The sequence below is a fragment of the Amblyraja radiata genome, chromosome 25 (genome assembly GCF_010909765.2).
Source record: "Amblyraja radiata isolate CabotCenter1 chromosome 25, sAmbRad1.1.pri, whole genome shotgun sequence".
In the NCBI taxonomy this organism is placed as follows: Eukaryota; Metazoa; Chordata; class Chondrichthyes; order Rajiformes; family Rajidae; genus Amblyraja; species Amblyraja radiata.
In genome coordinates, this window is record NC_045980.1 from 26,516,238 (window position 1) to 26,538,881 (window position 22,644).

The following is a 22,644-nucleotide window of genomic DNA, read 5'->3' on the forward strand; positions in this document are numbered from 1 at the left end:
AATTTTATACTGCATTCCTGCTTAATTGTTTCTGGCTGAACCTAGTTTTTTGGCAGATATAAGAAGCCCTTAGCTGAAGCAGAGCCTCACTGAAATATACATGTTTGTGATTTCTACATCATGTCACTTAAGACAAGTGTAAATCAAATACTTGCTAATTTCATGTAAAATAAAGAAATTAAGCAGATTCTTTAGAAAGAGCATTTTGGATTTCACATTTCTTGTATTGAAATGCATATTAGGCAAAACAAAATTTGATTCAATAAGACACCAAATGGAATAGCCAACTAGATTTCTCATACTGGGGGTGTTCTCCTCTTGGTATCGTCACTCATCATGACTGATGGGAACCTTGAAATATTGAATGACAGTTTCAATTATCCATTCCAATTGCTAGATTACAGCCCAATATAAATGCAACATTCTCTAAACCTGCAACCTTTGAAAGTGTTATTTAGTGAATATCACCACTCTTTTCCCTTCAGTTTTTACCCAAAACTTTAGATTTGGATTTAAGGATATTATTGACCTTTTTTTGAGCTTGTGTTTATATTTTATCTTGATTAATCCCCATTTATAGAACTATAGTCAGAGACATCCATCAATGATTGAATGGCAGCTAAATAGGACAAATGACTTAATTAACAAAAGCAAAAAATAATAATTACAAACCATGTGTCGGAAAACTGTTTTACTAAAGGAAGATTATATATATATACAGATCAAAAGTCACATTTGTAAACGCACCTAAATGATTTTCAGCTTAGCATTGCATTCTTGAACCACTCACTTCAGTCAAAATCAATTGTCCATTAAAACTAGACACACAAGCGTGAAAGCCAGTCTGCAAGAGATAGTGCAAAAGATTCCACTTGAGAACCACAAATGGTTTTGTTGAAAAGTGACCAGTCCATTTCAGCTCCTGTGTTTTTCTTTACCATACCCCCTCCCCCCTCCCCCCCCCCCCCCCCGCCCCATTCCCCAAATGGAAAAGGTTCTTCTTCCACCACAGTCCTACGGCTTCCTTCCTTTCTTGCGTAAAGACTGGCCTTCTCCAGAGAATGCGATAAACCTGTTGGCTCCCGAATCCTGCATCAACAGAAGTGATCATGAAGATTTAGAAAACTTTATCTATGATCTTGCTTTGTACAGCCACAGCTCAGCATTTTCCCAAAGTGAAGCATTGCACAAGATCGCCAGGTTGACATGTGGGCGCCAATTGATTTAAGTAAACCGTAATTTCAGGCAAAGTAGACAATAGGTCAACTGCTGGAAATGAGTGAAGATATTGTGCCATGTTTCCTGGTTAATAAACTCAATTAAACCGTACAAGTTCTTAACAAAATGAATCAATATGATGCAGAAAACTTACACTGTATCAATTCTATTAAATCAATCTATATAATCCAGAATCAGTGTTGAGATACTCATTTCCCAAAGTGGACAGAAAGGTCAGGTAAACCAGGAAAGAGTAACCTAATTCTGCACTTGACCCTGGAGTACTCAAGATGGACAATGACCATCTGAAATGGAACACGTTCCAATTTCTCAGCACCATTCCTCATCTTAACTGCAGATTGTAAAGGAGATACAAGGGAAGTTGATTGGTGATGGCGACCCATTGATTTCAGTCACATTATGACCACGCTATTCAGAAGAATTAATTGATTTATAATATTTGACTGATGTCCCTTTAAAACTCATATCAGATTTCCTGCATGAGTAACAAGGTCGACATCAACTTTATTTTATATTATCACTTGTGAAATTACTGAACCTTTTGCCAAAATAAGAACATATTTCAAGCGAACACATTAATTTACTTCTGACATTCACTCACCTCTTCTATTTGTTTTGGGTGAGGCCGTGAATTCCTGATGAATGTAATTTTCCCTATTTTGAACTCATAGTTTGGAATTCCTCTGTTTGATGAATGGTAGAAAAAAGTTAGTTTGTAATCACCACCACTGAATTAGACACATGCTTCTTAAGCATTTCTATATATTTGGTTATATTTGCACTATTCGTTCATTACTGACACTCGTTTAATATAAAAAGCTTAAGACATCAGCCACTCAACTGATACGGCTCAATTCTCAGAAACCTGTGAACTAGAACAAATTACAGGGAATCAAGATCATAATCTTGACTGAAGACTCAGTGCTGTATTGAGGAAACACTGCACTTCTTGCATGAGATACTGAACAAATATCAACAGTGGGAAGCAGGAAAGTTCCATGGCATTCATGTGTCAATAGTAAACACATTGTTGTAGACCATTAGCTTCAAAAAGTTGTGGATAGGACAGGGCTGGTCCACAGGTTAAAGATTTAAATTTTAGGGCAAGGCCAACTTTAATGGTAATACACAGGAACTTGGAAAAGTTGATTGGAGTAGGTTGTTTGCAGACAAAAAGATCGAAACAGTTAGAGGCTTTTAAAAATGAAAGGTATGCATGTTCCTGTTAGGGTGAAGGGCAAGGAAGTAAGGAACCCTGGATGACAAGAAAAATGGAGGCTCTGATTAGGAAACAGGAGGCATAGGTCAGTTATAGGCAGCTGGGACCAGGTGTGTTCCTCAAGGAATATAGGAGATTGAGCAGCATACTCAAGGAAATAGGGGGGGCATGAGATACCTCTGGCAGATAAGATTATGGCGGACCCATAACAGATTTTATAAGTATATTAAGATTAAAATTATAACTAGAGCAAATAGGGCCCCCAAAAATCAAAGTGGTCATCTATTTGTGGGCTCGCAGGAGATGGAGGTTCTCAATGAATATTTCTCCTCTTTCACTTCAAAGACACGAAGACTAGTGAACTTGAAAAAGTTAATATCAATGTCTTGAGGACAGACAAAAATATGCTGGATGTCTTAACATTCTGAAGATGGATACATCTCCAGAGCTTGATCAGGTATATCCTTAGCCAGGGAAGAAGTTTCAGCAACGGTCCAAGAGTGTCTCGACCCAAAACGTCACCCATTCCTTCTCTCCAGAGATGCTACCTGTCCCTCTAAGTTACTCCAGCATTTTGTGTCTACCTCAGATTTAAACCAGCATCTGCAGTTCTTTCCTAAACAAATCATCATTAGACATGGATGAAATGCCAGAAGATTGAAGGGCAACTGATGTTATGCCTCTATTTAAGAAAGGTTGTATAAAAAAAACCTAAGAATCATAGACCAGTAAGCCATAATATCTGCGGTTACTAAAGAGGATTCTGAATAATATATAAGCATTTGGAAAGATATAGGTTCATTAGGCATCATCAGTGTGACTTTGTGCATGAGAGATTGTCTCTGAAATTTGAATCTTTTGAAGTAAACAAGATTGATGCAGAGGTGGAGGTTGTTTTTCAGACTGGAGGTCTCTAATTAGTGGTGTGCCAGAGGGATAGGTGCTGGAGTCTTTGCTGTTTGACAACTATATCAATGATCTGGAAGAGAAAGTGCAGGTATTTTTGGAAAGCTTACGGATGAGACTAAAATAGTTGGTATCGTAAACAGCGATGATGGTTACCAAGTATTACAGCAGGGTCTTTGACAAACTGGTCCGCCTCAGGGAATTTAGTATAGAAGTTGGGACGTAAAGTTACAGTTGTTCAGGACATTGATGACACTATACTTGGAATACAGTGTTGTATTTTGATCAACATGCTATAGAAAAAATGTCATCAAGCTGGAAAGGGTGCCTTATATTTCCCAGGACTCAAGGGTCCGAGCTATATGGAGAGTTTGGGGAAGATAGGGCTTTATTCGTTGAAGTGCAGGAGACCAAGGGGTGATCTTATAGAGATTTATAAGATCAAGAGGGACATAGATAGGGTGAATGCAGTCTTTCTCCCAGTTAAGAAATCAAGCATAAGAGGGCATAGGTCAAAGGTGAGAGAAAAAGATTGAATGAGAAATTGAGGATCAAATCTTTCACACAGAGGGTATATCAAATAGTTGAGGCAGGTACAACAACATTTGGACAAGTACATGGATAGGAATGGTTTAGAGGAATATGGGCCAAACTGGACAAGCTTAGATGGGGTATGGAAGAGTTGGGCTGAATGACCCACGTCCGTGCTGTATGACCATCACTTTTCAAGATCGCTTGAAGGTTAAGGCCTAAAAATGCTATATACAGTTTCAAACAAAGATTAAACATTAAAAGATTAAATTTTAATAGTTCTTTTTTAAACGTATTTTTTATACTCATATTCCTGTGCAGCTGGAGGACTGTTCCAACAAAATTTCGTTGTCTTGTACAATGACAATAAAGATTATTATTATTATTATTATTATTAACAGATGAAGATAGCCTAGTTTAACAGCAGAATAAATCATGGATAAACATCTCAGTACTACTATCTATCATCCGAACATCCTGAGTTTTTTTCAACAATTCAGGTCAACGGGCAAATCCAAACTGGTTTCATTTTTAGACAAATCTCTGGCCAAGCCAATGTCTTGCACATTGAGCGGAACCACCTATGGCCCATCTTGCAGGATGCTTTCTCCCCTCTTTACCTCTTAATCCAGAAACGGCATCTCTAGTTAACAAACAATCATCAACAGCACTGACATCCAGTAGTTGATCAGTTAGGTAGTTGATTATGTACAACCCCAGTCAGTTTTAGACACCCACCTTTTAATATCTTCTGGGTTGATTAGTGCTGGATTGGGATCAACTCCTTTCTTTTTTCCATCTAGTCGGTTGCCAGCGCCAGTAAATGCCTGAGAACACAAATATCAAACCAAATGTGACTGTTTTACCCACTATTAGGAATTCCCAGCAAATCTGTTGGAGTGGGATGGAAAAGACACCAGACAAGTGAGGTCAAGAGAAATAAGAGACAATTTAGTGGTTTAGAGAAAACAGAATGTTTGGTGTTTCATTGATCATTTTCAAGTGTAGGCATTCAGTAACTGTGTTTATCAGTCAGTTAAAGTTTATGCAGATGTGATGTTGCAAAATTTATTACCCGCCTTGCTTTCAAGTTTGGGTAGGAGTATAAGAAACTATACTCCACTGTAATTAGCCAAATTTGCATTTTTGTCTCTATTTATTATACTTTTGGAAGAACTCAGCAAGTCAAGCAACCTCTGTGGAGCCAAAAAGGATATAATGTTTTCACGTTTTGAATTGGGGCCCAGTATTAAGACTGGGGCAGGGAGAGGAAAGGGGAGACAAATAGTGGAGAGTGAGAGGAAAAGAAAACAGGGACTACTAGGCGAGAGGTGGAACCAGATTTGCCAGGGGAGCGGGTGGGGAAGACAGGCAACTGGAGCCAGGTGGGGTGGGATCAAAATCATCTTTAAAGAAGTGAACGATGACATGATGCTATACGGTTGGTTTAAAGCTCCTGTAAGTCCCACTCCTCCATAGACCCACATCTGCATCAAAGCCAGAGGAGGCAAAGACCGGGGTTTGCTTGATGACAGTTATGAGAACTCCCTCCTTCACTTTAATGATAACTGGGAGAAAGCTGAAGCGCAAACAAATTGGGCAGGTTAGATTCTGTCCAACTTTCTTCTTGAAAATGGGTTTGAAAGATTTAGGTAGAGGAAATTGTTTACTAACAATTCAGGATGGCAAAGTAACTTTACTCTTTAATTTTGGAAAAAATAATTTAAGTCAGGACATTTGTTAAAAAAAAACCCAACAAGGCAATAGGCAAATTTTACATCAAGTAAAGAAGCATTTAAAAAGAAAGGTACACAAAATTGCTGGGGAAACTCAGCGGGTGCAGCAGCATCTATGGAGCGAAGGAAATAGGCGACGTTTTGGGCCGAAACCCTTCTTCAGACTGATGGGGGGTGGGGGGGGGGGGGAGAAAGAAGGAAAAGGGGAGGAGGAGGAGGAGCCCGAGGGCGGGCGGATGGGAGGAGACAGCTAGAGGGTTAAGGAAGGGGAGGAGACAGCAAGGGCTAGCAAAATTGGGGGAATTCAATGTTAATGCCATACTGACGCAAGGTCCCCAGACGGAATATGAGGTGCAGTTCCTCCAATTTCCGCTGTTGCTCACTCTGGCAATGGAGGAGACCCAGGACAGAGAGGTCGGATTGGGAATGGGAGGGGGAGTTGAAGTGCTGAGCCACCGGGAGTTCAGGTAGGTTATTGCGGACTGAGCGGAGGTGTTCGGCGAAACGATCGCCCAACCTACGCTTGGTCTCCCCGATGTAAATCAGCTGACATCTAGAGCAGCGGATGCAGTAGATGAGGTTGGAGGAGATACAGGTGAACCTTTGTCGCACCTGGAACGACTGCTTGGGTCCTTGAATGGAGTCGAGGGGGGAGGTGAAGGGACAGGTGTTGCATTTCTTGCGGTTGCAACGGAAAGTGCCCGGGGAGGGGGTGGTGCGAGAGGGAAGGGAAGAATTGACGAGGGAGTTGCAGAGGGAGCGGTCTTTGCGGAAGGCAGACATGGGGTGAGATGGGAAGATGTGGCGAGTGGTGGGGTCACGTTGGAGGTGGCGGAAATGGCGGAGGATTATGTGTTGTATTTGCCGGCTGGTGGGGTGAAAGGTGAGGACCAGAGGGACTCTGCCCTTGTTGCGAGTGCGGGGATGGGGAGAGAGAGCAGTGTTACGGGGTATGAATGAGACCCTGGTGTGAGCCTCATCTATGGTGGCGGAGGGGAATCCCCGTTACCTGAAGAACGAGGACAAGGAATTAAATTAAAAGAAAGGTTGACTTTCCAATGGAGGAATCCGGTGCACTTGGAGGAAGCAAGGAAAATGTGCAGACTCTGCACAAATTAGCTTTTCCACTCTGCTGCCCAAAGAAGCTTATGCCCAAAGTGCAGCTCGAACCCACAACCCCAAGATTAAGAGTCCCATGCTCTACCGATTGCGCTAGCCAGGCTATGTGGCAGTGCGCTCTACCCATGCACCACATTATGTGCATGCCATAGCAAGGTCAAAATAAAATCTACCTTTCGTGCTCAAAATATTCTGAATAAAGTTTAAAAATAGAAAGTCATAAAGTTTAGTAAATTGTTTTGCAACTAACATTAAAAACCCAGTTATTTTGTTACAGAACAGAATATGGCTTTCTGCTTACCCGGAATCCCAAATCAATTGGCACAAAGGCAGTGTGATCAGCTTCAAGATCCTAGAAATATGAAAAAGATAATCCATGGAATATCAAATAATGGGTTTAGAGACAAAAGTCAAAACATGCTTTAAAAAAAAAGTATTATTCTTTTGATGATCACTATAATATGGGTGATGATTCAAGAGTCAAGGTTATTTTAAATTACATTTCCGTTGCACTTAAGTGGTCAATAAAATGTTGCTTTTGTTTTAAATTTCAAATTTGTTGATTTTGAAACATCACTTACCAAATGAAAACCGTTGCAGAGTAAAGGAATATGAAAAAAATATGGTGATAATTGTTAGCCTTGATAATTAGGAACACTTCCCCATTCTTCTTTAAAATAGTCCCATCCTTTTTTTTGATCATCTGCTTGAGAAAGCAGGCGGTGATCTGGATTTAGACTATCCAAAAGTCTTCACTTCTAGTATTGTACTCAATACCATACTGGGATATTAGCCTCGATTTTTGTACTTGGGTTCATTTGCAAAATGTAGTAGTCAGCAAAAAATATTACGTATAGTTACTTAATACCCATTCCATGTTTGACAGAAACACTCTTCAATATTATTCAAAACTGACGAACGACTTGTTATAGTAAAATTCCATACCGAGCTGTCTTCAGGCTGGTAATGTCTTTCAGGCTCTTTGTAACCCAATGGGGCATCAAAATCTACCTGCAGATTAAACAAAGAAAATACAAAACTTGAACTTGCACAATGCTAGACAAGCAGATCTAACAGATGCAGGTGGTGCACATTTACACATTCTCCAGATTAACCAGTTTTATTTTAGATAACTGATAAGGTACAACGCTATCTGCTCATAACCTGTACATGGAAGGACTTACATGCATTTTTTTATTTCCAGCCTAAAAGGCACACCATGTGCAAGCATACAGCAGCTGAATTAACAAAAACAGGAGACTCCAGGTTAATTGTCAGTTGATACAAAGTTTGCTCACCTGGTGGAGACACTGACATTGGATATCGGACAATTTGCCCCTGTGACAATGGATTCAAAAGAGGCCAAGAGGAAAGAATAATCAAGTGCAACTCCCACTCCTTTCCAAAATGTTCTTGGATAATCATATGGTAAGGGCAGAGTTGGTCTTAGTTATACAGTTTGGTCAATTACCTCATGGATAAATCACCAGATTCACACATCAATTATGGTGACGTGCATCAAGCATCAATGCTCGTCAGAAAATAGTGATAGAAAATGTAGGGAAAAAAACGTATTCTTTGGGTTTCTAATTCCCAAATAGTTATAGTTCCAAAAATCTAACCTGTGATAAACAGGTTTTTCTTCAAGCCTCAGTCACTACAGTTTTAACCAAATTTCTAATTCATCAAGATTTACTTGATGTACTATGACGTTGGGACATTGGCTCTTGGTGCTTTAAATTTTGTTTCTCCTCTGCGCCCACTGCCCCCCTCCAAGCAAGTTAGAGGTTGAAATACATGAGTTAAGAGAATATATTTTGGTGGTGTTTATTATGACATCTCCAAACAAAAGTGATCTACTCAAAAGTTACACAAAAAAAAAAACCAGTAACTAACTTGCACAACAAACAGCGGTGAGAAAAATCCATAATGATTGCAGGGTGGCTGTTGTTTAAGAAGCAAGAATTCCCTTGGTATTCTTCAAATTGTGCCATTTACATTATATCTACTTCAGAGTAAGCAGAAACTTAATTTATCATGCACACGAAAGATGGCATATCCAGTAACACAGTTGACAAGGCAAAATTGTATGTATATGGCTAAAGTGGAATTTTAACCCGCAATCATCCAATACAGGTTGCACAAAATTACTGAATTATGACTGACACCTAGAGCAATTCTGCAAACTATCTAGTGATGTGACAGCACTATTAGAATATATTAATTATATATTAGAATATATTAACCAAAGGAAACTTAATTAAACTTACATTCATATCACATTCAATGATGGAAACAGCTTTGTCCGGTTTAGTCTCCATAACCCGGAGTTCATAGATCTGAAACACAGATATCCTTCAAAATTCTCCCCTTTGTGTACAGGTCAAAGCACAATGTTAAATACATAAAGTATTTTATTTTGAGTTTGTTGCTATAGATACAACAGAAATAAGTTAATTAGTCTGTTAATTCAGCTTCATGTTTAGGACTGGCAGTGGAATTTAAAAAAAAAAGAGAAATTTTGGCCCGAATCACCAAATTTTACACTGAAGCCAATTGGCTTCCTGTGGATGAATGGTGGTGATATTGCACACAAACACAATACTTAGATACTATTGTTGCAGGGAAGGTGGCGGTGTTGAGAAGAAATGGGGGAGTGAAGGGGGGTGGGGGGGGGGGTGGGGGGGGAAGAGATTAGTTGAGGGTGGAGATGGGAGGATGTGGTTAGTGGTGGGATTACCATGGAGGTGATGTGAAGGATGCAAAGGCTGGTGAAGTGAAACGGTGAGGATCAGGGGAACTATCCTGTTCTTTCTGGGGGAAGGAGGAGCAAGAGCAGAACGATGAGACACAGAGGAGATGCTGGTGAGGGATCAATCTATGACAGAAGGGTGGGAGAATGTTTACTAAAGAAAGAAGACATCTCAGATATCCTAGAATGGAAAGTCTCATTTTGGAGCAGATATGGTGAAGACCGATGAATTGAGAATAGGGAATAATGCCTTTGCAAAAGGCAGGTTGGGAGGGAGTGTAGTCCAAATAACTGTGGGAGTCAGTAGGTTTATAGTAGATGTCAGTTGATAGTCCATCCCCTGTGGTAGAGACAGAGAGATCATGAAAGAGAAGAGAATGTCAGAAATAGTCCAGGTGAATTTATGGGCAGGGTGGACGTTGTGGTGGTTAATGAAATCAGGTGTTCTGCACAGGTGCAAGTGGCATCGCTGATGCCATCATCAATGTAACAGAGAAAGAGTTGAGGGATAAGGCCAGTGTACACCTGAAATAAAGACTGTTCGGCATAACCGACAAAGGCCCATGCGAGTGCCCATGGCTAGCTACGATTCCTTTCTTTACATTTTCCATTAATTGTGCATGGCCGTGCATGAGAGAAACAACTCCAACTTGAAGCTGTACATTTATCAGAAATTAGAAGTGCCAGATTTACAAAATTCCCTGTCCATAGAAGACCACTCACCTTCTCATTGTAGTTAATGGCAATGACATCACCAGTGGTCAAACAAGCAAAGTTCCTCAAGGCATTTTCTAATCTGCAAGTCAAACGCTAAGAGAAAATGCCAAATGCAGGAACAGATTCTGAATGTTTAATATCAGCAAAATTACCAGTAAATATTTTCGGTGTTAAACTCAATAACATTGAGACTTACTTACCATCACCCGGTGGGGGTCACTACATCGGAGGCCTGGATCGCCTCAGCGCAAAGGAAGAACAAGGAGGGAAGAGACAAAGACTTAAGATTTTTGCCTTCCATCCCAGTGAGGAGGTGTCTGGTGAACTCACTGTGGTGGATGTTAAATTTGTGTTTATTGTGTGTTTTGATATTTTATTATATGTATGACTGCAAGGCATCGAAATTTCAGACCGAAAGTACTGAATGACAATAAAGTTTCCAAGATTCCAACAGATTCAATGCGAAAGAATGAATCTCTGAGCTAGTTCTCAAGTGCAACCCTTAGCTGGTCTCCAAATTAACAGGCAACCACACATGGGGTCACATGGAAACACTTGACACCAAGTGAACTGAAGATCTCAATGTTGCCATGTGGCAAGACAACTACACCTTTGGGTGCTTGGAACGAGTTGTTATAGAATCGTATGCATAAGAAAATAAAACTGCAATTAAAAACACCAGATCAGAATATTACCTACACCTGGAATGAATTGGAGGCAAAAACTATTTACTAATACCAGGATTTAAAATGCAAATTCTGCCGATAGCTAATTAGCAGGGTTGGAGACTAACCTGTTGTTTCACAGTTGCTCACTACTTTTTACAGACATTGCTGTTCAGAATGACAAGTACACTTGACAGACTTTTGCTTCAAAACCTGCATTAAAGCAAGGCAATGAAATTAATTCAGCTCTTGGATCAGTGTAGTCATTTACAGCAATTGCTGGTCAATAATGAAACTCTGTTGGCTGTTTATGGATTGAAAGGATTCTTCTAATTACAATATTAATAATTTGCTGCTACATGAGACTAGAAATTAAATATTTACACACCAATGTCTTGAAATTTCGTTCAGACCGTAAGATCTGAATGACAATAAAGGCATTCAATTCAATTCAATTCAAATACATCACAGAGCAGTCCAGATTACCATTATATGAAAATAATTATCTTAAAATATCTTAAAAGACTCACTTGTGGTGTAAACAGGAACTCAATGACACAAAGTTTTATACTCCTTTCTTGGAGGTCACCCAATCACCATGAAGAAAATTTAATCTAGTTTTTAAAAAGTCAGCGTCAAATATAACTCTGGAAGATTCTTCTCAATGCTCCTTGGTAACTCCAGCCACTCAGCAGAAACAGCTCTAGAATGATAAAAGGATACACAGCTTTGGGATTGGTGATATCCAGGAAGTCTGGAGCCTGTGGCTGAAATTTGGAATAAGTAGCAACCATCAGGTTCACACTCTCCACCTGGACAAGCCCCCCTTCCTCTAGTAGCAGGTTCTGCATCATCTAGAAACAGAGAGGAACATGGATTAAATCAACTGCAGGGATAGAAAAAAATGGATTATTGTTCAGATGCATGCATTTTTGGCATGACATCTACTGGGGTCCAATCAACCATAACCCATTCAAGTTAACAAAATATTGGCATACGAAGGGTATTGGACAGATTTGGTGCCCTGGTTTGGTTAATTTAGGACGCCACTAAATATACATGTGGATACATAACAGCCAGATGAATTGGCTCTTTATCAATATGTGCTTGAGTTACATCATAACTTAATACATATTTCAGTTCTATTTCTTACCTTCATTCATGTTCCGACCCATTTATTAAACCTGTTGATCTCAGTTATGAAAGTTTCATTTGCCTTGGCATCCATCTTCTTTTGAGTACAGGCTTGCACATCAGTACAAACCCGTGTACAAAACATTACATCAAATTAAATTCCCAAATGATTTTGCTCTATTTTTAAAGTTTTCCTCATTACTTCTATTTCTCGAGAAGTTCCCAAGTCTAAACTCTGTCACCCAGAAAGTCAAAATCTACAGGCACACGATGACACCGCTATTTGCTCGGTTCCCACCAAATCACTCACCATCTCAACTTGGAAATCTGTCCTTCTTTACTCAGAATTTTCCCCAGACAGCAGAGGGAGCATCTTCACCCCCCAAGGACAGCAATGCTTCATGACTGCAGCTCACTTGAGGACGTTTACAGATACAGGTACATAATGCTGGTTTCACCAGTAGGGCACACGTCCAATCAATGAATTTAAAAAATATCTTTCAAATGAATGAACTTCTCAGTATCTTGCAAATGAAGTTGTTTTAAATGATATAAAGACCACTCAAACTCTAAGTGAATTCTAATGAACCTGTGACACTTTAAAAGTAGCTATAACACCATTTTCTCCATGCTTAGATGCTTAGATGATAATCACGTACAACGATTAACCTAAATAGCATGTAAAGTTTTCATTAAATCTCAGTAGAAGAGACAATAATAAATCAATATCACCAAGTGTGGTCTACTCAGTGGGCAGAGGTGGCGCAGAGCATATAAATTCTTAGTATTTCTAACCCTTCTTAAGGAGATAAACAAGTTGCTCGCACACAGTTGAATAAAACGTTTTACATACAGTGAGTGCATTGAGTGCTGCTGCAGTGCAAATGTTTTAAGAATTTCATAACAAGAGTCACGATTAAGACAATTGAGTGGATTATCCGTTTTGGTTGAGGCAGTATAATGGATTTATTACCAAAAGCAACCGTCTCTCACGAGCATCAGAAGATTTAATATTCAATACATTATTACATCTTTTATCCAAATGGCAATGTGGGCAGGCATGATAAATTTCATAGTTAAACTCTTAGAAATATAGAATTTGCAGAAAGCTTTTTTAAATTAATACTTTTAAAATATTCTCACCTTTGAGTAATGTACAATTGCTTAATTCAAATGATTTAATAATTCAATATATGACTTGTTGATCTATGCGGCAAAGGCCTACGAACATAAACCAAGTTGGCTGGCCATCTGGTTAGAACTGTTATATTCCAAGGAACAAGTGTTCCAAACACCAGTCCACTTCCCAGCTCCAACTTCCAGGGTCTCCTTTGGAGATGTGTACAATGCCTTCGTGGATAGACAAAAATGCTGGAGAAACTCAGCGGGTGAGGCAGCATCTATGGAGCGAAGGAAAAAGGCAACGTTTCGGGTCGAAACCCGTGGATGCTCATTTACAAGCTGTGGTGATACCGGTGATGTGTCCCGCTAGTCAAATTCCACAACAACCCTCACTCACCCAGTGAGGCAGATAACAGATTCCTTCCTCGGCCACAAACTCCAAAACACCGCAATGTGTCATTCGGTCAGTTTTTCTGTTGATCAGTTTAAAGAGCATTGGATAGGTGATGTTCAGACGACCTGAAAAATAAATTAAATGGTTTGTCCAGCCACTAAAGGCAGAACAAGAGCACAATGGATTTCAGCAATAGGGAAATTACAATAAACCGAGGGAATAGAGCAATGGAGATAAATAATGTGAACGGTTTCAAAAATCAGAAAAATTAATACACCACCTTATATTCAAATTGGGTAGCATGCAACTGAATGGTATGAACTCCGACCTCTCCACTCAGGATTTCTCCCTTTTGTTTACCTATTTCACTCCTTTCCTCCCCCTTCCCTCCCCCCCCATACTTAAACTCATCCCTAACTGCCCACATACTAATATTCTTCTTCCTTTGTTCATTTTTCCTAACCTCACCCACACTGGGTTCCATCTACCCACCACCCCTTCTTTCTACGATTCCACCCACCAGCCTGTCTCACCCCTCCCTTTCACTTCTATATACAAGGTACCTGCCATCTACACTCTTGGTGCTGATGAGAGGTCTCGACCTGAAACGATGACCACCCCTTTACGTCCAAAGAAGCTACTTTACCTGCTGAGTTTTTTCCAACAGTTTGTTTCAAAAATACCTCCCGATACCTTTAATGGTGCATATACTTTTAAAGGATAAAATGTCACTAGCACTTCATAACTGCTTTACAGAAAACATCATATTATCTTAATTATTAATGGTAGAAAGTTGCACATAGGATTCAGGTACTTACTCAGTTGATCCAGAGCAGATGGTGGCATTATTACTGTGCAAGAAGAAACACAAACACAATGTAAAATAATATAATGGAAAACATACTGCAGTATAATTTCAGCTTAAAAACAAAAATATCAAGAATCTCTTCAGATATGGAACATCCGCCATTGGAACTCAAAATGTGGAGATAGATGCATGAACTAAAACTGAAATGAGTATTAGCACACTTTACTTTCTTCTTCGCAAGAATGAACAGAACCCAAACAACCCATTGTTTAGCACAAACGTGCCATAAATCACTTGGACAGTAACACAGAGAGATTTCCATGTGACAGACATGGCAGCCATTCTGTCCACAGGGAAGAACAATCTCATTCTTCCATTATTTTTTTCCTGTAACTATTCTAATTAATTCCCACTCCCAAAATTCCCTCACGCACCTAAACACCGGGAAAATTTATTCTAACCAATTAGCCTACCAACTCGTATCTTGAGGAGGGACCTCAAGTTGTCACAGGGGATTGTACAAATCTAAGTTCACAGCACAGAGGTTAGGACTGAACCGAAGTGCTTGTTTTTTCTGGATTTAGTTCAACTTGCCACAGTACAATACCATCCTGACATGGATGGTAAATGATGATCTTGATGGTGAAATTAATGTAGATGCAGCAGAACAACTGACTAACAATCAATACAGAGGGATCTTTCCAATATATCCATCAAACATAAAGTTTCAGAATGTTCAACATTAAAACTTGCTCAAAAGTGGAATTTGCTTGCATCACCAATATAATGATAGAATGAGGATGTGGATAAATTACAACCACTTACTTTTCCCGCCCTTCTCTACATCCGATCGATCACTGCCTGCAAACATTGAGACAGAATAGCAGCGGTACTGTGTGGAGAACCGGTTCCGAAATGCTTGCGGAATTGCCTGGTCAAACATATTGAAGGCGAACTGCATTAAAAAAAAAAAAGAGAATAAGGAAAAGAATGTCTCAGGTGTCTGTCAAACAAGGTGTCATATTGAGGAAATATGTTTTGTTTACAGATATACAGCGCGGAAACATGTTTAATCTTCCGTGGGTTTGCTAAAGAGATTTTAAATAAGACACTGCATTATTTTAAACTGTACGCTGTCAGAAGACTCCCTTGGTATTTTTACCAGTTTTCTTTTCTTGTAATATTGAATAAGCTCCAATAAGGGAGTAATAACCTTCACATCTTATTTCACTTCCTCCCTCAGCAAACTCTGAGCTACCTCAGGATGAGCAGGTGGTCTCACACTGACAGTAGCTCATATATCATCACTTATCAGGATGTCACATTCCTTTGGAATTAAATATTAAAAAAGGTGAAAATAGAGTCATTCAAATATTTCCTTTGCCAACAGAAATTCAGGCCAAGTGGGTACAATTTCATCACTAAACCATTTACGAAACAAAATGAAGGATTATTTATCTGCAGTCAAGGTGGAAGAAATGCCAAATTCTCATCCCCAAAGAATTATGGATTTTGTGTCACCATAAAAGTTTAAAATGGGAGAATGACATATTAAATAATTTCTAACGTTATGTAAACCTATGCCTTTTTCAAGAAGATATCCATCAGTGGCAAGACACCACTACCCAAAGCAACAATTTAGGGAGGTGCAATTTCAATTAAAAAAGGACTCCAAATACTATTGAAGATAGACACAAAAAGCTGGAGTAAACTGGAGGGATAGGCAGCATTTCTGGAGAGAAGAAATGGGTGACGTTTCGACTCGAGACCCTTCTTCAGACCTATCAAGATGTTACCAAATACTATCAGCAGAGAGACAGATGTAATACTTCTGCTTGTTATTATATAAAGTAAATTATGAAAACACATAGCACATTAATTTTCAAATAACAGTGAAATTTCAGGGAATAATTCAAGCATGCACCATAATAAGCAAAAGAAAACAAAACATCCATGCAATGAAAATTCTCCTACACGACACTTAACTCACATTTCTTACACTAATGAGCAGGTCGCATTTAGCTCAGTGTTTCTTCAATTTTTTCCAAATTATATCTCAGCAATATTTCCCAAAAATGACACACAGTGCTGGAGTAGCCCAGCAAATCAGGCAGACTCTCTGGAGAACATGGATGTGACATTTTAGATCAGGACCCCGTTCTTCAAATCGTTTGTGGTGTGAGGTGGGAGAGGGGAGAAGAAAGAATTGAATGTGAATCCAGGTGGGCCAGAGGAAAGGGGGAGGGGGGGAAATCGATGTTTGTAGATGTTACCTAATATTTGAGAATTCAACATTTACACCGTTAGGTCGTAAGCTACACGAAGTGGAATAAGAGGTGCTGTTCTTCCACTTTGTTTGTGGCCTCACTCTGTCAATGGAGGAGGTCCAAGGCAAAGTAACATTTAAAATACATTTGGGCAGTACATGGATAGGAAAGGTTTAGTTTAGTTTATTTAATTGTCATGTGTACTGAGGTACAGTGAAAAGCTTATGTCATGTGCTAACCAATCAGCAGAAAGCTGATGATGTGCTTTTACCTGATGTGAGAGGGGAGAAGAGGGAGTGAGTGGCCAGGGTGCGACTCATCCTTGATTATGCTGCTGGCCTTGCCGAGGCAGCATGAGATATAAATGGAGTGAATAGAAGCGAGGTTGGTTTGTGTGATGGTCTGGGCTGCGTCCACAATTCGGTACAATTACTTGCGGTCTTGGAAAGAGCTGTTCCCAAACCAAGCTGTGATGCATTCTGATAAAATGCTTTCTATGGTGCATCTGTAGAAGTTGATGACTGTTGTAGGGGACATGCCAAGCGACTTTAGAGTGAAACCAGGCAAGTGGGACCAGCATAGATGGGACATCTTGGTCGGCATGGACAAGTTGGGCCAAAGAACCTGTCTCTGTGCTATATAGTTCTGTGACTGTCTCACCTGGAGGGACTGTTGGGGTCCTTGGATGGATGTGAGGGAGCTGGTCTAGGAACAATTAGGAAATTTTCCCCATGTCACTTCACGACAAAGAATTGGCCACAAAAATTGGTGCCAGGTGACACAATTTACAGTAACATTTACAGTGGGTTTTCAGTAACTGGTGAGTTTAGAATAAGGGATGACAGACAAGTACGACAGACGAGTACGAAATGGCATTAGAATGACAGACGAGTACAAAATGGGTCAAATATTCTTCCCAATAGCTTTGCGACAACTATATTGAGAACTATCTCACTTGGTACACTGTTCAGTGAATGGATTTATCCTGTATAACCCAGCTCACCGAGTCCATTTCCCAACCTCCGCCATCCTACTTGTTGGCTGGTGAACAGAGGCTTGTTAATTTATCCGAAGCTGGTGTTTATATTTGCCAAGATTAAAAATGGCGGACAACGCACAAAATAAAACCTAGAATAATTTTTAACTCGCATTATAAGAGATGGCAACAATAGTTTTTTTTTTTTTAATTAGGCTATTTCAAGTATGGAAAAATCGAGCAATCGCCTGCTCGTTTGACAACACAAACTATTGCCTCAATTGTCAATAAAAATGACTTGTAATACTTTAACACGACGTTTTTATCAGTTCACCGAGGAATGACTCGGATGCCGGTTTGGGATCTCTAACGTCCCACAGTGACTGTGCAGTCTCTTCACATAACAACTCATCCCATCCCAGTCTTCCCCTTCCCCACACGATACCAGGTCCCACCTTGGTCACCCCGGCCACCTTACCATGTTTCCTCAGCCCAGGCTCCGATGAGACGGTAAACAGATCGCTGCTCGGTTTCCCTAACGGTGAATCCACAGATCTCCCGGACAGACGATGACCAGCTCTGCCCCGGAAGCACTACACGGCGGGGAGAGAGCCCCCATTGGCCAGCACCTACACCGCACGCCTATCATTGGCTGCTTCCAACCGACCAATCACATTGCGGAATCGGATAGTATCTCGGTTTCCATTGGTCTGTTGAAAGCGCCATTGACCAATCAGGGGGTGCTAGCAGTACATGAATAATTGACTAAACATTCATTTCTAATTATGTACAAAGATCCTATAGGATCTTTGATTATGTATAAGTCCTCTCTGACATCAGGGCATGGAGGAATTATGGAGATATTGTAGAAGTACTCAGAGTTGGGAACTCTTTGGTGCACTTGGGTGATAAATGCAGCAGAGTGCATGTACATTATCAGTTAGTGCATCTATATGATGCTTGGGTTAAATGGTTGCAATTGGTTAATGGACACAATATCAACAAATATGTAGTATTTATTAAAAGTATGCAATTACTATTTTTACTGGAAATAGTCTATTGAATGTTTATATACCTTTAAGAACCAATGTGTTGTGGATACTTGGTATCCATGTTTCTTGTCCTACTGTTTACTAAGTAAGTAAATAGTAAGGCAACAATAGGCCATCAAATAAAATGCTACCCACCTGTCCTCTGTACATCTTATCCAGAGATGCAATAAATTTATCAGCCTCATAAGCAGTACACCCAAATTCTGTTTAAAAAAAAATCGAATTATATTTTTTAAATTAATTTGCCTCAATAATGCCTCAATTTAATATAGATCTGTTACAAAATATACCATATTATATAGTCAGTCATTGTGAAGAGTTATCTAATCATTCATCGCCCCTTTAATTCTTCATGCGCTCCTTTGTTACCATCTCTCAAAGCAATACAAACACTTTAGGAATATTTACCTCATCATAAATCTTCACTATCATGAAAAACCTTTAAATTAGGTCATCACTGAGGTTTGAGTCATCTGGGTAATATAGTGAATTCCTTTGTGATCTCATCATGCTGAGTGCTGCAGCTATATACATTGACAGTATATCACCCAGTCAGCAAAAACAAAAGTGAAAATCAATGTGCCAATTAAAAGCAAACTTAAATTATCAAATTGTTTTTGAACAAGGTCACTAACTTGGGATATGTGTAGGTGCCTCCTTTCACAGGGATGATGTTATAAAAATTTACAAATTTAAAGGTTTTTCATTACGGATCTTTGTTCAATTGAGGCATTAATGAGGGTTAGCCCAATTTAGATTATGAATTATTCCTTAAACATTGGCGTTGTCCGTCACTATACAAAATGCTTGCATTATTTAAATATATATATTGCATGCAAGGAAAGCAGGATCTAATTATGCCGTCAGACCAGGAAAACGCTCAAACTTCCCCCCTCCCCTCAAAAAAAAAAAACATTATTCAGAATAAAAATATATACCATCTTCCTCTTTCAGCCTTCAATTTTGTGTACCTACCATCTTCCTCTTCCAGCTTTCTTCTCACCCCCTCCCTCCCCTCATCAGTCTGAAGAAAGGTATTGGCTCGAAATGTCACCTATCAACGTACCCCAGAGAAGCTGCCTAACCTGATGACTCCAACGGGATCCCACTACTGGCCACATCTTTCCATCTCCACCCCTTTCTGCTTTCCGCAGTGACAGTTCCCTCCAAAGATCTTAGAGCTCTAAGATCTTTGGTTCCCTCCGCAACTTCCTGGTCAACTGGTCCCTTCCCACCCAAACCACCCCCTCCACAGGTACTTTCCCCTGCAACCGCAGGAAATGCAAAATGCAACAAAAGGTCTCTTTACCTCCCCCCTCTACTGTTCCAGGGATCACCTTCTGTACATCGGCAAGACCAAGCGCAGGCTCGGTGATCGTTTCACTGAACACCTCTGCTAAATCCACCTTAACCTACCCGATCTCCTGGTTGCTCAGCACTTTAACTCCCCCTCGCATTCCAAATCTGACCTTTCTGTCCTGGGCCTCCTCCATTGTCAGAGTGTCATTGGAGAACAGCACATATTTCGCTTGGGTACCTTACACCCCAGTGGTATGAACATTGACTTCTCTAACTTCAAATAGCCCTTGTTCTCCCTCTCTTTCTCTAGCCCCTTCTCCTTCCCAGTTCTCCCACCAATCACACTGTCTCCGACCACCATCTATCTATGTCCCGCCCACTCCCCTGACATCAGTCTGAAGGGTCTCGACCCGAAACGTCACCCATTCCTTCTCTCCAGAGATGCTGCCTGTCCCACTGAGTTACGCCAACATTTTGTGTCTACCTGCTGACTTCATTGTATACAAATGTTGTGCAAAAAAAACTCTATACAAATGTCCTCAGCAGTCTATACATTAATTGGTGTCTTGCTCAGAAGCTCAAACTTGTGAAATAATTCTCCTCAATGAGAAATGGATTACACCCTTCTACAAAAGATGCAAGCAATATTGATAGGTGTGCAATTACCAGCCAATCATATAGTTTTCATTTGAGCATTGGATCCAATAAGAGAATAATTTTCTGTCCAATGGGAATAGGGGGAGGACGCATGTGTGTGTTTTCCATCCAATCAGCGCATATACGGTCGACCGGCCATCCAATCAGTTAACCAGGTTGCCCTCGCCGACGTCTGCGCTCACATCCAATCAGCTCTGGTATTACTCGGGTTCTTTTGGCGCCAACTTCGAGCCTCCAAGTCCACAGAGCCGGCTGTTGTTGTTGTCGTCAATTCGGGGCGAAATACTGGTTCAAGCTAATTGTTGCGAGCTATGTTCGTGTCGGATATACGGAAAGAGTTCTACGACGTGCTATTAAACCAGGTAAGGAGTGAGGTAGACGTGAGTCGCATGACGGACCTTGTTGAAGTAAAGGCCCGGCGTTTGTTGAAGCTGCTCAAGAAGGAACAGCAGATGCTGGAAAATCGAAGGTAGACAAAATTGCTGGAGATACTCAGCGGGTGCGGCAACATCTATGGAGCGAAGCTGGTTCACTTATTCGCTCTTGTAGTCGAGGGCTTTATCTTCGGCGTTGGGCAGCATGATCAGTACGTGTTGAGTATTTACAATCATCAGCTGTCACTCCTGGAAATGTGTTTTATATTGTTACAAATAACAAACACATTACACTTGGGAGAAGTATGTAAGGAACTTCGAATTATATTCACATTTGTTTATAAAGATCAATAAAACAAGATCGAGTAGAAACATTGAAGCATGATTTTGCTCTAGATCTCGAGGTTATTCAGTCATTCATTGATGTTATGGCTAACTTTTTGTCTAATTTCAGTCATTGTTTTGGCTTCCAATATTTTAATGTACTTGAGTAAAACAAAGGTATCAATATCTGAGCCTTTTGTTACAACTCATTACTGCTGCCACCCTTTGGGTGAAGGGATGTTCTCTAACTTCTCTGGAATGTTACTGATTTTAAGATTATGACCTCTTGTTAGTAGAAAATAGTCTTCATATCTAATTATTTACAATATAACACTCGATTAAACTTTGATTCCATCAAATACAGACATTGTTCACATAGCTCTTGGGTTACATTATATTTTTACAACCGGTCTAATACAAAATCAAACCTATTTCCAAATTATATGATGACTTCAACTATTGGGTCATAGGCGTTGTGTCATGGGTTTGAGTCCAGGCAACACTATGGCATGGATTTAAATGCAACCACTGCTAAAATTGGAACAAGGCATTGTGTGCTACTGTCATATGTATTCAGCAGTACAATGAAATTAGCAGGATATAAGTGCAATAAGGGAACTTCAAAACTGCATGTTATTGCTGCTGAATCATTGTGTCATTTATGTAAATCTGGAATTGTACAAAAATAAAAGCTGTATGATGTTTAGTTTTGCTGAAACTTATGTTTTATTTTTCAGAGGGTGTTATTACTTGTGGCCTTCGATGTTGATGCACTTTGTGCCTGCAAAATCCTTCAAGTGAGTGGTACCTTGTGTCACATTCATTGATTCTAATAGTTTAAAAAATATATATATTTGTTCCCTGTAGTGTCGTGATATGGCAGCTGGAGATGCTGACCCAACCACATACCAAACTAGAGGGATTTGTTATGTGGTTCTGACAGGAGAAGTAAAATATATTGTCCTTTGGCTTGTCCTATTCTGTTACCTGCACTTATTTCCTTTTTTTTTTTTTCAGTGGGTATCATTTGCTTTGCAATGAGTCTGAATTCAGTTTCATAGAGTTTCATGATTGCTGCAAAGCAAAACAAGAAATGATGTTAAAATTGTTGCTCCTGAGATGGTAAAGGAAAGCGAGGAGAGGAGCTCGCAAAAACACTATGATCACCATTTTCGATGAAATTCTGGAATGTCATGCCTGACAGCATTTGTCCGTTTCCTTTCAGTCCCTGTTCCACTGTGACCACATACAGTATACATTGGTTCCTGTGGCAGGATGGCAAGATCTGGAGACTTCATTCCTTGAGCACAAAGAACAGGTGGGTGACGTTCCACTCAATGTGTCTAGGAGGAA

General features: G+C 40.0%; 2 protein-coding genes across 3 annotated transcripts in view; one reads left to right on the forward strand and one right to left on the reverse strand.

The window, feature by feature from the left end:
* Window positions 1-675: 675 nt before the first annotated feature.
* ufd1 (ubiquitin recognition factor in ER associated degradation 1) lies at window positions 676-18,179 on the reverse strand. Its single transcript, XM_033043559.1, has 12 exons — window positions 18,064-18,179; window positions 15,168-15,297; window positions 14,353-14,385; window positions 13,538-13,659; window positions 11,608-11,738; window positions 10,226-10,298; window positions 9,021-9,089; window positions 7,696-7,761; window positions 7,052-7,102; window positions 4,634-4,722; window positions 1,841-1,922; window positions 676-1,089 (listed from the first exon to the last, which is right to left on the reverse strand). The coding sequence occupies exons 1-12, from the start codon at window positions 18,064-18,066 to the stop codon at window positions 1,015-1,017; spliced, it is 924 nt and encodes a 307-aa protein (XP_032899450.1). The 5' UTR covers window positions 18,067-18,179; the 3' UTR covers window positions 676-1,014.
* Window positions 18,180-20,788: 2,609 nt separating this feature from the next.
* cdc45 (cell division cycle 45) overlaps window positions 20,789-22,644 on the forward strand; it is a 35,713-nt gene continuing 33,857 nt past the window's right edge. For both annotated transcript variants that reach the window (XM_033043560.1, XM_033043562.1), the window contains exons 1-3: window positions 20,789-20,955; window positions 22,029-22,088; window positions 22,517-22,609. In XM_033043560.1, coding sequence (XP_032899451.1) covers window positions 20,905-20,955; window positions 22,029-22,088; window positions 22,517-22,609 — 204 coding nt within the window. In that variant the 5' untranslated portion in view covers window positions 20,789-20,904. The remainder of the gene's footprint in view (window positions 20,956-22,028; window positions 22,089-22,516; window positions 22,610-22,644) is intronic.